This window comes from Trachurus japonicus, chromosome 10 (assembly GCF_045865225.1).
Source record: "Trachurus japonicus isolate A0001 chromosome 10, Traja_1.0".
Taxonomy (NCBI): Eukaryota; Metazoa; Chordata; class Actinopteri; order Carangiformes; family Carangidae; genus Trachurus; species Trachurus japonicus.
In genome coordinates, this window is record NC_140916.1 from 23395450 (window position 1) to 23411698 (window position 16249).

General features: G+C 41.9%; 2 protein-coding genes across 11 annotated transcripts in view; one reads left to right on the forward strand and one right to left on the reverse strand.

Annotated features, from left to right (window-relative positions):
• Window positions 1-10093, reverse strand: part of pdlim7 (PDZ and LIM domain 7) — a 31898-nt gene extending 21805 nt beyond the window's left edge. For 4 of the 8 annotated variants that reach the window (XM_085790152.1, XM_085790151.1, XM_085790153.1 and 1 more), the window contains exons 1-3: window positions 9958-10093; window positions 7386-7484; window positions 24-175 (exon numbers count right to left, since the gene is read on the reverse strand). In XM_085790152.1, the coding sequence (XP_085646278.1) occupies window positions 24-175; window positions 7386-7484; window positions 9958-9987 (281 nt within the window). In that variant the 5' untranslated portion in view covers window positions 9988-10093. Of the gene's footprint in view, window positions 1-23; window positions 176-7385; window positions 7485-8178; window positions 8501-9957 lie in introns of those variants that run through there. The other 4 variants (XM_085790154.1, XM_085790149.1, XM_085790155.1 and 1 more) reach the window with 2 other exon arrangements.
• Window positions 10094-11374: 1281 nt separating this feature from the next.
• cltb (clathrin, light chain B) lies at window positions 11375-16047 on the forward strand. Of its 3 annotated transcripts, XM_085790157.1 has the most exons (7): window positions 11375-11805; window positions 12437-12483; window positions 12828-12945; window positions 13200-13311; window positions 13819-13839; window positions 14300-14353; window positions 14709-16047. In XM_085790157.1, the coding sequence occupies exons 1-7, from the start codon at window positions 11634-11636 to the stop codon at window positions 14878-14880; spliced, it is 696 nt and encodes a 231-aa protein (XP_085646283.1). In that variant the 5' UTR covers window positions 11375-11633; the 3' UTR covers window positions 14881-16047. The 3 variants fall into 3 exon arrangements, with proteins under 3 accessions (XP_085646283.1, XP_085646285.1, XP_085646284.1); XM_085790159.1 differs by lacking the exon at window positions 14300-14353; XM_085790158.1 differs by lacking the exon at window positions 13819-13839.
• Window positions 16048-16249: the final 202 nt, after the last annotated feature.

Genomic DNA, 16249 nt, shown 5'->3' on the forward strand with positions numbered 1-16249 from the left:
TCACGCGCCGCCAGAGGACTTACTTGCTGAGGGTGAGGGTGAGGGAGTCTGTTGCTGCTCTGATCTTGTTTTGTGCCTCCACATGGGTCATGTCCTCTGCATTGGTGTCACCGATGGACACCACCCAGTCTCCCACTCCGACACCGGCCTGAGCTGCCTTCCCGCCCGGGGTCAGCTGGAGGAAAAGAAAACACAGAGAGAGAAACCAGACTGAAGTTAGAGGGATACGTGGAGAGGTTTCCATAGGAGACGGCAGTGAATACAAAGTGGAAGAAAACAACTGTTAAAGGGCAGATAGGCGCGAACTGAAACTGTAATAACTGTAAATCACACACAGCAGCTGATCATTTAATTGTAGGGTTGTCAAAAGTATTGATACTTTAAAAAGTGATACTTAAAAAAGTATCGATACTGAGAGAACCTACAGTAAACCCCCCTCCCTTGAGCAGATAGGAAAGACAGTAAAGAAGCAGGTGAGAGGGATTTTTCTTTCTTTATTTTATCCCTGTGGTATTGAATATGGTATCGAGTATCGAATATTTTCCTGAGTATCGTATCGAGTAGAAAATTTTAGTATCGTGACAACCCTATTTAATTGGTCTAATACATAAATATTATCAACACAACAACACAGCAGTAATTATATTCTTGTCTCTCAAGAATGCTTTGGAATAATAATTTTAAAAAAACTTTTTAAAATCTTTGCCCGTTTTGGTGCCCCCATTTTTCATGAAGAAAATACTTTAAAGACTAGACGAAGTGAAATACACCCAACTTTTATCACATACATGTCAGCAGTTCAAAGCAAAATGCCAGACATCTGAACACACAGAAAGTCTTTGCTGTGCTGTCTGTTAGCAGCACTTAATAATCAACTCAGGGAGCCTGTGTGTCTGGGTCTGACAAGCCAGTCGAGATATTTCACTCAACACTACCAGGAACAGGCATTACAGGTCATCATGATGTCATCAGTCATCACCATATAATTTACTGCAGATGTGACTTAGGACTGTGAGAGGAACCCCTGAAAGCTGTGGACATGGCCCATATGTTTTCAAATAGTCATTTACTGGAACAACCAGTGCACTTTTTCCTCCGCCCAGACAGGTAAAGTCATTGACATGTCTCACTGATAAAAGCATGACATCATCCACTCGTGGTGACACACTGACTGCAGACGCATTGAGTCAGAAATAAGGAGGCCGGAGTCTCATTACAAACAGGGAGAACTTGCCACAGTCTGTGTACTGTAGGTAGTAATAGTTTTCTACATGTGCATATACTACACTACCTGCCATGTCCTCTAAAACCACTCATATACACAGTGCCGATGCCAAATCATGTTTAGTAAGGGCTTAGTCAGCTTGTCCATGCAGCTTAATGAAACTCGAGACTTGAGTCAAATTCTCAGATAACTGGAGTACAAAGTGTTCAGCATCAGATAAGGGAGTGAGTGCCAGGATTTCTGGCAAAAAAACCTATTAGGATTACTCTCTGATGTCATGGATTCCTGCAAATGTTAGCTCATCAAAAGCTCGGAGGACTCAGCGGTTCAATCAATAGTTTTCTGCCATGTTCAGCTAAGCTATCACACTTGCCGCTTTGATTCTGCACATTAAACATAAACACTTGTGCAAGCAGGGAGGTAATATGCTCCGTAAAATGATGACAGTTCAGGCTGAAAAACTGCTCGGCACCCCACAAAGACAACAAAGTTGGAGCCTGCCTTGATTCAAAACATGGCAAAGCTAAAAATAGGAAGAAATGCATTCCTCAGAGGCAATCCAAGCTACACTTATTTTACAGCCAAGTTCAAACATCACTTTAATTGCCTTTGATTTGTGCTCACTGGAAGCAATTAGAGGGGTTAAGAAAGAAATAATTTCTCTAGTTTCGAAAAGAACTTCAAAAGAGTTTTAGCAGCTTACACTGGAAAAAAACAACTATGACATAGACACATGTGACATATTCTGAAAAGGGGTTCAGCTTGGAATAATGCCACCGAGCTTCGCTGCAGAGAGCAGCAGCCCTGCCCTCGTTTTTACTGCTAGACTGGCTGGTTTAACTTGATCACCTCGTCGTTTGATGAAAATACAACAATTACTGTGTTTAGCTTTAAACAACAACATATCCCCATTAGCCGCAGAGGCACTGTGAAAGCCTCAAGGGAGCAACAAAATAAATTGTCAGTAATTTCTGTTAAAACTAAGGAGTTCAGATATTTGTGGCCAAAACATCAATAAATAGAAACGAAAATTTTCTGAAGTTATTATTAAAGAATCCATTTATGAGTTTTACCATTAGCCGTAAAAGCTGCTGCCTATTAACCTTGAAGTGACAGATGTTATTCATATTTTTAATAACAATAATTAAAAAGAAAAATATCAGTGAATTAAAATGAGAAAGGTTATTTGACTGTATCAATACAGAGCAGGGGGGGGGGGGCACTGGAATAATGAGAAAAGTTTGTTTGCAGCCACCAGATCTAAACACCTGAAAATGTTTTCACCTGTGCCGTCGACCTCTGGATGTAAGGTGGGAAAAAGAAAAAAGAAGAAAGGGATCTGAGGCCGTAAAGACTGCAGGTTGTATATGTACGTACACGTGTGTCTGTGAGCGCTGAGTGACTGATGGACACAGACACCTGTGCTCCTGGCTCAGGTTCAGAGTGCAGCTGCTCCCTCACTTGAGAAGGCTGCAGTTAAAGTTGCTGCGCTCAGACCTTTGGCTGCTAGGGGGCAGACGGAACCCTACACCCCCCCGGCAGTTTGTCAATACGGCAAAGGACAGTGGAAAACATGTTCTTGAACGCAACACACCCCAGTGTACGCTCACAACAAGCTCACGGTGCTTGTGATGTGTGATAACATCTTGAAGCAGCGATACCAAGAAGGCAGCTTGTTGATACGGTCAGCTCCTCTGGTGCACGTAACTAACGAGAAGCAGGCTCATTCCCTCATAAATTATTTGGTGCATATGTGATCAGAGCTCGCTTCACAGCAATGGCATGACATTTGTACAGCTGAAGATATTCACAACTACGGGATTAGCTCCTCTGCCTGTTTCAAGGCTTTTTTGGCAGAGCCCAGTCTCAGAGCTGTTCTGGCGAGCTATCGTATTTCAAAGAATTAGCCAACCTTTCAAAACGCAGCATCTTGAATTCACTTTTGAAGTGCTCCCCTTGACTGACCCTACAGGTGAGCAGGGGCCTCATACCTGCTCTCAGCTGGCTACTCATGAGTTTGGTTAAACTAATAATGCACCAAAGCTTATCTACAGCTGTAGATATACCGGCCATGTAACTCTGCACCAGCTCACTTTTATTCTTTCCATGGCTATTTGGGGGCCGAGAGACAGTCTGTCCTTACATCACTCACACAGCACAGCTGATGCAAAGCCATAAATATCCCTCTGAGAAATGGAAAACCAACCTGCAAGTATGTGGTTGCCCTGTAATGACTGCAGTGAAACACCTAGCACTAACTCACCTTAAAACACGGCTGCACTGATCACAACACAAGACATTCACATCCACCTAGACACAGAGGAAATGCCCCCTGCGGGCAATCTATCAGTGAAGTGTTGAATTATTAATTCCCCCCTCTAAAAAGGCCTCTTTTCTTAGGGTTGGTTTGAAGGAGAGGGGATGTTTAGTGTGTACCGGTGGTGAAGCAGCAGATGGCCTTCGAGTCAGACAAAGACACACTGAAATACAGGACTCGATGACACATCCAGCTGTGCCGATGGAGAGACGTTCAAACATCTCCTCGCTCGCTTATTGACATGACATCATCTGTAATTTCCTCTCAACATTTGATTTCAGTGGCGTGGCATGTGTTTGTCGATAGAAACCAGATGGTGCTCAGGAGGCTCAGTTATAGTATCATAATGTTTATGGAATTGCAGTGGCATGAGATGTGGAGCAGATATTTAGAGAAACTCAGAGGAGTTGTAGGTCTGCCCCAGACTGAGGCACACTCAACTGAAACAGCCTTACGACAATATCTTGCTTCCTAAATTTTATGTCTTTTCCTGTTGAAACAGGATGTTGGTGCAAACATGTGCACAGAGATAGAATTTTACTTCAGACCTTGGTCTTCTTAAAAAAAAGAAAAGAAAAAAAAACAGACAAAAGCAAGACAAAAAGCTGGAACAAAGACTCACAACTCAACCGGCCGATTCAGGATTTTCAAAGGTCGGCTTTCAGAAGAGGATATTGTGTGACGTGGTTCTACTGGATGGGTGTTCAACATGTTTTCATCCCTTCAAGTGTGACAGCTGTCAGAGGATAATCCCCTCAGACACTCTTTCTGTAAACTACAACTTCTTTTTTGTCATTACGATCTCTTTACTAGTCATGGGTTGTCTTGTGTTTCTTTGGGGGAGCTTTGTCAAGTGTAGAAACAAAAAACCTTGTGACATCATCAGGGTTATATTCCATGGATCAAGTGGTTAAGACCTCAACTCTCACTAGGGCCTGAGTGAGGATACCACAGTCTTAGCTGTTCCAGTTTTTTTACCTTTATGCAACCCCTGCAACTATATGGAAGTGGGATGCTGAACTGCAGTAGAACCCCTTAAAATACAATTTATAAGCCAGTAGTAATAAACTCCCAAACCTGAGTCTGTGCACTAAAGCAAAGCAGAATCCAATCCAAATGAGACAGAGACAGTGCTGATGAACCAAAGTATAATGACATGCATGGCTATGACCCCTATCACTGTGGTTTAATGGCATCCAAGTTAAACAGGAAAGGTTTTGCTTTTTCTTTACTTTTTATGGTCAACGGTCAACAGCACTATCATCTAAAAAATTAGCTGTTTCCTGAGAAGTAGGACATTGATACTAAAAAGTGTCAAATAAAAGTTATCAGCCTATTGTTTCTGTTGATAAATGGGTGTATCCATATTATACTGGGTCAAAAAGTTATTTTTCATTTCACAGTGACTTAACAGTTTGTCTTGGCATGGCCTCTGTTCCTCTGATCTCACTGGAAAAGTATTCCAGTGAGACTGGGGGAGTCCATCATACGGATGAGAAAAGTGAGTGTGGAAGACATATTAGACATATTAGACACAGAAAGGAGACAAGAGGATTGTCTGTTGGCAGCGACAGGGTGGATACAAGAAAAATCTCAGGAATGCTGAGAAAGCATAGCTTTCCAAGCTCACAGACAGCGGAGGAAGGAAACATGAGCATTCATAGCCCATGGAAACCCATTTACTAACACACACACACACACATACAGGCGGTGACAGGTCTCAGACCCACATCTTTCCAAATCAATATAAGATGACCAAAGTAAAAGATTAAATATGTAAGTCCTTGATAATGTCACTGTCAGCCAAAGTAAAACCAAACTCAAACTAACCAAATAACAACAGGCACTAAGTAGACTCGGTCTTGGACAGTACTAATTGTCATTAATCTTTACAAAAACACTTAAACTCATTGATCTTTCAGGAGTTATCACTTGCAATCTCTTCGCCTTACAGCGTTTTACTGAGGCTTTTGTCCTGTCACTCCTCATGTTCTTGATTGTGTAATTGCTTTTAGCTGACTGTCTGCCTTGAGATACTTATCTCATCAGCTACAAGCCAGTAAAGAAAGACTGCCCACTAAATTCATCCAGTGGAAACCCACAGAGTGCAGGCCTGCCCTTTCTTCCTGTTACTAAGGGATACTGTATATCTTTGAGGTTTACATCCCCTTGTTGGGCTGTTTTCATCCTCTGCAACTCTGTGATTCACCGTCCAGTCTTTTATGACAACTACAAGGAGAGCCACCTGAAGAGAAAACCGGACACATCTTTATAACCCCTGTACCCTGAGGACCGTGGGAACGAGCCACAGACTTATAGATATTAGTCACCGGCCAATGATAAAGGCTTAAGTCATATTGTTGCTTTTGTTTTAGTTCTTGTTGAGAGAAATTGTTAATCTTACACCAAACTGCTTAGACTAGCCCGGGTCTCGTAAATGTGTGGAAAGGCTGGTGGAGAAAGGCTTTTCCCTACAGAAAACATGACCCATATTTCTCTCAGTGAAGAAAATAATCAGCACACGTAGTCTAACTGGATTGTAGAAAAACTGGCCTCCTGCAGCGGTTGACTCGTCAAGATAATTCAACCACAACTACTGACTCACCCACTGATATTAAACCTACAGCACGCCTTGCCCGTCTAGACCATAATTCCTGTAAGTCCGCACCTACAGTGTATCCTACCAAAAATCCCCTTTTTGTGTTTAGGTCCACATTCGTCCAATAAGGTTTGAACATCTGTTTGTTTTTTTATGGGTAGAAGGGAATGTTTCTTGTCATGAATCCAATGAGAACAGAGCTGATACAAGACATGTACTGACAAGGCTGTGTGATAACTGCTGCCCTCACCACACGATCACACACTCCTCAGCGTGATGCTTCTTGCAACACACTGTACTTTGAGAAACAAACTAACCAAAGCAACATTGATTACTGCTTTTCATCTTTATCTTCCATTACAAAAAGGTGATTTTTTTTGGTGACAACTAAGGAACAAGGAAGAGATAAAGCAGATAAAGCCCAGTGCTAATACCATAGAGCTGTGTGCTGAATGACTGAGACTAAGTGGAATAATCTTCTGGAGCTAAAACCAAGATTGACCCACATATAAATTACCTATTAACACCCAATTTTGTCTGAAATAGGAAAGTGCAAATATGTAGCTATATAGCAATGCCAGTGGAGAAGGAGTGCATAATAAAATGCCAGATCTGTGTGCGCAATAGCTGGCAGCAATGTAGGAATGATTTTATGTGCGCGCATGCGTGTGTGACTGCAAGGGTGAGACCGTGTGTGTTTGTCAGACAAAGCAGCACTGCACTTATAAGGCCTGGAAAATGGTTGCTGCTCTCTTCAATAGCAACGTTAGTTTATAGAGTGTTAGAAAATTAATTCAGTGAAGATGTAGTGACCTAACATGGAGAGTATACAGCTCTACGAAACAATGACAGCGCGTCCTTGTGAGCAGTTCATACTATTAATGCAAAGGTACTGCATGTAAAGACCAACTCGATAAGGAGTAAAGAGTATATACACCATGAAAGATGACTGATATGAAAATGAAAACTGCAGTTGGAAGAGAGATTCTTTTACTATACACATATGGTATACCTAACAATGATGACACATACTCAGGTAGGGCCATTGTGTGGTGACCAAGCTTGTGCTGAACACTCAACAGGCTCTTCTGAATAGGCCAAGGCTTATACTATACTGTAGCTTATAAGTACTTAAATGATGTTACAGAGTTCAGCTCAGGGGAAATCTACAAGATGAGTGCAGCACAGCGATCACAGAAGCAGAGAAGTACAAAAGTTTACTCCAATAACAAAGTGTTTCTTACCCTTGACACAGTGAGGGGCATGCTGAAGTCCTTGCCACCCTGCAGCCTGAAGCCCCAAGGCGCTGGGCCAGCGAGGGTTATTGAGTATACGTTCATAGCCTTGAGAAAGAAAGAAGGAAACAGAGATTTAATTAGGCCAAAAGCATGGAAAAGAATTCCGAAAGGCAAACATCCTTTTTTTTCTATCCCAACACCCTAGCTGCTGGATGTCTGTATCCGTCTCCACCAAAACGATCAGTTCCTGTATTGAATACATCTTGAAACAAATCAGCTGCATAAAGGTCAAAAAACTTTTATGTACCAGGTGACACTGTCTGGGACACAACTTTATATCAATTATCACGAGAATGATCAACACACAAACAGATTGTTATCCCTTGCATCATAAGCTGAGGAGTTGCAGAGTTCAGAGTATGCCAAATACTACGCTAATGAGTATACAGACAACATCAACATCATAATTCACCAGGACAATAAGAGCAGCAGGGACATTCAACAATCATCCTCTCTCCTTCAGTGAGTGGGTGTAAGCAATTCATAGTATTCAATTCATAATTAAATCATCAAACTGAATTATTATCAAACACAGACCCACTTTCCAGCAACATACAAACTTGCTTTGATATTTTTTTAATATTTCACATAATTACTGCAGCTGTGAAACCATGAAAACAGTGTGGAGCAGCTACATCAGAGCTTCTTATTGACAGCGGAAGAAATGGCACTAAATAACAAGGTAATTTTAAGAACCAAAGGCAACTTGAGACGCAAGGGCTATGTCACTCGCTCTTACTTGAGAGTTACAGCTGTACCATTGACCTCTGTACCTGGACCCCTAGTCCTGGCCCTGGCTCCTCAACCCATTCAACCCTACCAGGTGTTGTTGCTCTTCATGACACACACAGCTAACTAACTACCCAAGATGCCACAGTGCAAACCTACCTTGTCCAAAAGGGCCGGCCGCTATAGCCCAAACCTGGGAGAAAGCTAGAGAGTCAGTGAGCTGGGGCAAGCAGATTCCCTCTGTTGGCAAACCGCCCGCACACCCTCCTCCCCCCCACGCTGTCTGCGACACAGGCAAGCCCTAGCCGCTCCTCACTCCTCAGAGGCTATATAAGGAATGTAAAACTACACCAAACTATTTCAGCCCAACACCCACATGAGTCACAGAGAAAGAGGGAGAGAGAGGGAGAGAGCAGGAGGGGGTAGAGGAGAACGAAGAGAGGTAATGTCAACTACCTCTATATTCTAGCAAAAACCTTCAACGTTAGAGTCCATTGATTTTTGTTTTCCTTTTTTTCTTTTAAGTGCACATGAGAAGCAGCAGGTCTCCGTCCATGACTGAAGTAAAGCTTATGGAACTGCACATTCCTTCTGGAGGGCATGAAACACAATACAGCCAAACCAGCAATTACATTATATTAACATCAAGTCCTCAGAGCAGAGTCCCTTACTTACAGGGAAAATGTAAAGTAAAACAGGGGTAATGCCTATATCTATTTTTTAAACACCACAGTGGTTCTTCTGCTGTAAAGCAACCAGCCAGGCGCCAAACCAATAAATCCATAAATATAATCTCTATATGATTATTTACTTGAATTATTCTCATGTATTTCCATTACTCTTTCTTTTTGTCAAAATGGTATCAATTCTATGAACAACAGTCTTAATTAGCTATCAAAACTTGTAATAGTTTACTGTCACTTTTCTTGCACCATACCTCCTACAGGGAAGCCCAGGAGACAGGAAAATCAATTAGACTGCCTGACACAGTAAATGGAAAAACCCATGGCAACAACAGGTAATGGACTAGGTTTGATTTCACTTGAGATAATACTTGGTGATAATATTAGTTGTTTTAAACAACTTGTAACATAATAGTGGAACTAACAGCATGGATCTGGATGCATTTAATTAAAAAATATCACCATGCAAATGAACTGAGTGGAGAATTAATTAGAATAAGCCAATAAACATGATAGTTATGTCTCTCTGTACCCCTTCAAGTGACGTTACCCCTGTTTATGGTCTTGCTATTTATAATTTCCTCTGGTGTCACTCTACTGTTTCTATAGGAACTTGTAATGTGGGTGCTGAGTAGCCTACTATCCTAAAATACACTGAATTACACGCTTGGCCACATGATAATGAGTTTATATAGCTTAGTTTTAAATGTTTCACTGTAACCAAGACAATCATTTGCAACAGGTAATTAAAGGGTACACTGTGAAGAGTGGTAATGGCACTGCAGCGCAGACGTTCAATGTGTTTTTATATAGGCTACACTCCCAATCGAGGAGGAAGCAGACAGGGATAAGAAAAGTGGAGAAACTCGGCTCTAACAAAGTAGTTTGCAACGCTTCAGACCGATAGCGGCTCCGAGCAGCAGCCGGTCAAAGTGTAGGCTACTCTGCACAACACGGCTCATTCAATAAGTCACACTGAGAAAGACTGAGAAGGAGACTTATTTAAAAGAGAAAGAAAAGAAAAAAGTTACAGCATGTACCTACACATTCACACAAACAAAGGAGTGCGATCAGATGTTTGAACAGATGCAATTAGCTTAACTTACCTCCTGTCCCACCGTGTGTTCGCCAGACATCACGAGTCGGTCTCCCGGATTGAAAAGTCACTGGGTGTACGCAGGCTAACTTTCGGACTTCCTTAAAGCGGACGTCAGGAAGCCTCCGTGGATCTCCTTGGTGAGCAGCGGATCATTCCCTCACATTCTTTTTAGCAGGACTCGGCTGAAACGTCAGAAGTCACATGGGCCGCTGCTCCGTTTCTACTCCGGCTGTAAACCACCGGAGGAGGCCGAGCCCGGCTGCAGACATGTTCATCTGTGTCAGTGCAGGATAGCATGTCCCTTTAAACGAACAACAACAAATGATGGATTTTTTTTTATGTTAAAAAGTTAAATAAATAAAAAAAGTAGGCTATCAGGGTTTTTCAACAGAACATCAGTCAAGTCATAATATTGAAAAATAGGTGGACACAAATGTGTGTTAGATAGGCTAAGTAATCAGGCAAATCTGAATTAGTGTTTTCTCATCTTACTTTAGGTTAGAAACATATTTTGCATCTCTGTCTGTCTGGACATGTCTGCTGTGACAGACCCTGCATCAATGCTTCAAGACTGCAATACTTAGATTTGAGAAATTCTGACTACTTAGCCTGTTTTAGGTAAAGGTCTGAATACTTTAGTAGCCTACTGTTGGTGCATTGACCATGGACCTGTTCCTGTATGGATAGGATTTGACATCACACTCAGGGCCGTTGCTAGGAATTCTGGGCCCCCTTAAAGAATACTAAAGTGGGCCCCTACCCCCTAACTTTTCCATTTTTTTTCTCGTTTTTTTTTTTCTTCTTTTTTTCAATTACGTATGTATTATCATTTTTTATTTAGCCTACTTTGTTTTGATGCGAATGCAGCATTACTATGAGTATTAGTCAGGGTCTTATGCAGAATAAATCAAATGCAATACTGGGGTATTTTATGGGCCCCTAGAATTATCATCACCTTTCCCCCCTATACAACGGCCCTGCATCACACTGATGAGAGACAAAATTGTCATTACTTGTCATGGCCCTTTCACTAACCCTAAAATGAATAGGAGTTCAAAGGATATCTTGAAGGTGTGAATATAGGTAGGCCTATATGAGGTAAATCTAACAAGTAAAACACATCCTTACTCACAGAGAAGACTGCGTGAAAGTATTGATCAACTGCCCTCAGTTGCTCTTAAATGATTGAGTGAGCTGTCTCTCATGGATGAAGTGTGCTCCATTCAATATATTATGGATGTGGAAGAGTAAAAAAGAAGAAGGAGAAGTGGTTACCAGTCCAAGATCAAGTAAGAGCAGGGTTGGGGACATCACTTTGACCAGCACAGCTCCTGACAGAGAGATGCAGCAGAGAACCAGCAGATGGAGACACAGCGCAGTGAATGGGAGCTGGTACCCTCGGGGTGCTGCCCTGCTTCATCATCATCACCACGGTGGCTGAACAAGTGAAGAAATCATGAATCATCAGTGAGGGCCTAAAGTCGAAGCTCAGATTGTTTATTTCAGACGATTGAATCGTCGGTATCGCTGCACACCGTCATCTACCCGGAGTATCTGACAAACCGAGTTACATATTTAAATTGTTTTGAATTAACGTCACACAGCTGGCGGCCTGGTTCTTGGGCTTTTTGACATTTAGCTAGCTAGGAAGCTCAGTGAAACTTGTTAACACTTTTGTGAAAGATGGCTGACAACGGAGCACACCCGACCGAGGAGGACCCGGCTGCAGCCTTCCTGGCCCAGCAGGAGAGCGAGATCGCGGGGATAGAGAACGACGGCGACGGGTTCGGGGCTCTGGAGGGAGCGGAGGAGCAGCAGCAGCCGCCGCCGGCTCAGCCGCAGCCGGACAGCTACGGCAAGTTTGTCCCTGAGCTGGGCTGGAGGTAGCCTCGGCTAGCGAGCTAACAGGCTAACAGAGCTGGATACCGGTACTTGAACTGGACTGGTGGTTAGTTAGTTCGTGAACAATTACCCCAACCCTATATGTTAACAACAATGCAACTAGTTGATACATACTGGCTGTAAGGTTTGTTTACATTATCTAATGCTCCTGTATACACTTAACTAATGTAACTAGTGTTAGCATTGTGGCTTAGCTAGCCCAATAACAGACAGTAGTGCGTTTGTTTGCACACCACGGTAGCAGGGCACTTTACCGTGACTTTGTTAGCTTCAACATATCAAACTACCACCATCGACCACCTTAACACTTACAACCACCACTGTTACTGAACTAAATAATGTAAGGTCGCTGTTAACACCGGAAAATCCTGTCCTGTTAAATGGCAGCTGCTTATCCTTAGACAACATCAGTGCCCGAACAGGTGCAACTGCATTTCTAGAAGACAGATTGAGCGATAGAGGTTAGTTTCAGCAGAGCAAGGTGGTCAGATCATAGGGAAACAGTGGCTTGACTGGAGAACTAACTTACAAGTCCATGAACCAAACCTAAGGTTGAACTCTGTTTTGTCTTTTAACCATGTCAGACGGCTTCGGGGACGAGTCTGCCACAGTGAATGGGGATATGTTTCAGGTGAGCACAACACAACTATATGTTTACCTAAGGCGTGTGTATGTGTGAGAGAGTGAATTAACAATAAGGCCGAAAATGCTGGACCCTATGAGTTTAAATTGTTTTATGGTTAGGACTTAGTGATGGTCTAGGTTAGGGTAAGGATTTGGGGGATGCATTATAATAAACAAGGGTGTGTGTGTGTGTGTGAGAGAGAGAGTGCAAGGTTCACTTTTCTGAGCTCCAAGCCACTGTACTGTACTTTCTTCCTGATTAATTATGATGTAATGGATTTGCAATTGACTTAATATTTAGAGCAATAGCTGTTTATGGTGGAGTGAATATTGCAATATGCTGTCCTTAAGGAGACCAATGGGCCAACAGACAGCTACGCAGCCATCGCCCAGGTGGATATTCAGAGGCAAGAACCAGAGAGTTTACGCAAGTGGAGGGAGGAGCAGAAGACACGCCTCGAAGCATTAGGTGAGCAAAGATGTCCTCACTGACGCACTGTTCTCCATATAAAATGCACTCCCTGCTTTACAGCTAGAGTGAGTCACAGCGATTACAGTATGTCATTTTGTGGCCTTTGTCATTTGCCTTTAAGACCAGAGGTGCACTGTATCTAAAGTGTCACACTTAAATCTAATACTGTGTCAGATCTTTTCCTGTTTTTTTCTTCCTCCATGGAGGACCCCTCTGATAAGTGCTGTTCTCTGATCTTGCACCCTAACAAGATTCGGCATCCAAGGCAGCAGAGGCAGAGTGGAGGGAGAAAGCTAAAAAGGAGCTGGAGGACTGGCATGTGCACCAGAATGAGCAGATGGAAAAGAACAAGGCCAACAACAGGTTAGTGTCTGACATGTCCCCCGTTAACATCCAGAGAAGTAACAGTTGGTTTATGATCATGATGTGCCGTGGTGAGGCTGTTGTCGCTACATGGACACAGTCTTCTCAGCTCAATAGCTCCAAATGTTGTATTGTTACGTATGATTTTTCTTTTTTTTTTCAGTAAAAATCATTCAAAACATTGTTTCTGTTAAACATGTCAGGTCAGATGCACTGCCTGGCTTTAGAAACATCATGATATGTTGATGATGATGAAGCTCTTGTGTACCAAGGGATCAAATGCCAGAGTGATTTGTGTTTGTAAGCTTTAAAAGAACTGCTGATCAGTTCTATTTATATCTTCTTATCTGATATATCTTTTTTTATAAAGACAGTCAGTCGTCTACTGAAAGCTTGTTTTATTTACTCCAGTAGCAGTCAATGTTTTACAATATTCCTACAAAAATATTGCAGCCATTTCCTTTTCTCAATCAAGCTAACCCCTTCTTCTCTCACACTTTCCAACAGACTCTGTCCAAGTCTGGCACGGTATCACTCTGCAACTGTGGCTCTAGTTTTGGCTAGTTTAATTCTTCTGTGTCTATGAAAGCACCGAGAGACAATTCTCCGATGAGATATTAGTCTAGAACTCTGTGTCCAGTTAAAGTGGCTGGAAAACAAAACAGGAAGTTTGCGAGCTGGAAGGAATGCAAACAGCAGTAAGCAAATGTCACAGTTCTCATCCGTGCAAGCGCCAGAGTATGTGACTGAATGCTTCTCGATTCCAAGCTTGTTTACTATCAACAGTGTCTTACAGTGGTACAAACTGACTGTAGACCCGTTTCAGGTTCTGCCATTTTCATTTCCACCTTACTAGGAGTGTTTCTCGGTTGCTTACATAATCCTCTTAACAAAAAACCCTAACGTTTTCTCTGCCTGTTGTTTGACACTGAACCTGTTCTCCTTTCTCCTTCCTTTTCCTGCTTTCTTGGCCTTGCCTGCGTACTAGGATTGCTGACAAGGCTTTCTACAAACAGCCCAACTCTGATGTTATAGGCTTTGTGTAGGTTTAGAATTTTTGTGCTTTTTAATGTTGTACGCGCTACCCAGTGAATTACTGAACTAGTTGATTTTCACCTTATGCATGCCCCAAAACTAAAATTGCCAGTCTGTCCTTGATGGCCTAATTTGATATTTGCTGCATTTCTATTTCATTGTTTGTTACATAGGCCATGGGTTGTGACAAATATTAAACCTGTCTCCAACAGAGTGTATGACTGGTATAAAGAAATGCATGAAGTTGTTGTGGATCACACAGGTGCTATCCATGTGACTGAACTATGTTTGGCTCAGACAGAGTTGGTTGGTTAGGCTGCATCTCAACCACGTCTCCTCTTCCCTCCCATTCCCGCCCACAGAGCATCGGAGGAGGCCTTCCTGGCAGAGAGCGATGGCGACAGCCCAGGATCTGAATGGGAGAGAGTAGCCCGTCTGTGTGACTTCAATCCCAAAACCAACAAACAGGCAAAGGATGTTTCTCGAATGCGTTCTGTCCTCATCTCTCTCAAACAGACGCCTCTAGTCCGCTAGAGGAGCTCACAGGGAGGATTCTTATTCTAGAAACATTGCCTTTTTTTTTAGTTTTAACCTCGCCTCGTCACATTAAATGAGTTTGTACGCCCTTTTACCATAATATTCCTGGTATCTTCATAACCTTTAAAAACGTCCCGCCTTTCTTGATGCCTGTTACAATTACATAATATACTTAATCTCACTCTACTGTGAGAAGATGAAGGACTGCTCTATTGTTACGACATCCTTTAGCTGGTCAGTTTAATCACTACTATACATGAGAAAATATTGTTACTGTAAGTTCGACATTTTCCTCCCCCCTTAACTTATAAATTGTTATTTGGTCAACTTTATTGCATGCCTCTGCCAATATTTTGGATGCACAATTTTTAGTTGTTTTTAAAAATTTGCATTTTGGTCATTGTCACACACTTAACATATATGTTATGTGCACTGTTAAGGAATAGATTGTAACCACTTATGCCTCTCAATGTAAAATTTTACACACAAATTCTTTGTTCACATTTGTTGTACTATATCCCTAATGACCGTATTTAAGGTAGCTAGTATATTTTTCTCTTTCGCGCACATAAGCTTGTGGCCTTTTTAATCTTGCTCTTACTCCACTTTGAGTATTCAGCCAGATGGATTTCCTCCTCAATTAGGCATGATTTAAGCAAAAAAGAAAAAAAAATCACAACCAAAGATTTCTGCTATCATCTAAAATTTCACAGTTCAAATTATTTACGGCTTGTGCGATTTCTCATTTCACTGGTTTTCTCAGCAGAAGTTTTTTTGCACCATTTTGTGTCACACTAACTGTGTTTTATATTTTTAAAACAGCAATCAATAAGGTGTCAGTTTGAGCATTAATGTCTGCAAATCGTTTCACATGTTGCCTATTTGGATATTATGAATACTCCAAAAGTGAATGTGAAAAGGGAACTGGAAAAATAAAATGGAGTAAGCTCACCTAAATTAATTTGTCCTTAAATATTAACCAGCTAAGACTGTTGCCATCAAAAATGCCCTGGAGATAATCACTTGAATTGCAGTTTGTCCAGCTGATGTGAGGAGCTAAAATTATGTCTGACCCAGTGCCAACCATTGCATACTCAGATACACACACCTAATGCTACTGTGTGCTAGAGGGTTTTGGCGCCAGTTTTTATCATTAAAATGTTTTTTTTGTTTTTTCACGAGCAAAATTGAAAGTCCACGATGTAAAAACAGTAAGTTTGCAGGTATACAGTAGCAAGTTGTGTCTATTTCTTATTCTAATCAAGGCATGATTTGGATTTACTCTTTGTTTCACCCTTACAGTAGGAGGCCACCAAAATGCTTCTGCATGGGCAAAGTACGGTAGTTTCACAAAGTGCTGTGCCAA

Bases quoted from the DNA above. Each gene is read 5' to 3' on its own strand.
- cltb (XM_085790157.1), top strand. From the start codon at position 11,634: ATGGCTGACAACGGAGCACACCCGACCGAGGAGGACCCGGCTGCAGCC. The intron at 12,484-12,827 runs GTGAGCACAACA...GCTGTCCTTAAG, and splicing joins TGAATGGGGATATGTTTCAG to GAGACCAATGGGCCAACAGA. The intron at 14,354-14,708 runs GTAGGTTTAGAA...TCCCGCCCACAG, and splicing joins TCTGATGTTATAGGCTTTGT to AGCATCGGAGGAGGCCTTCC.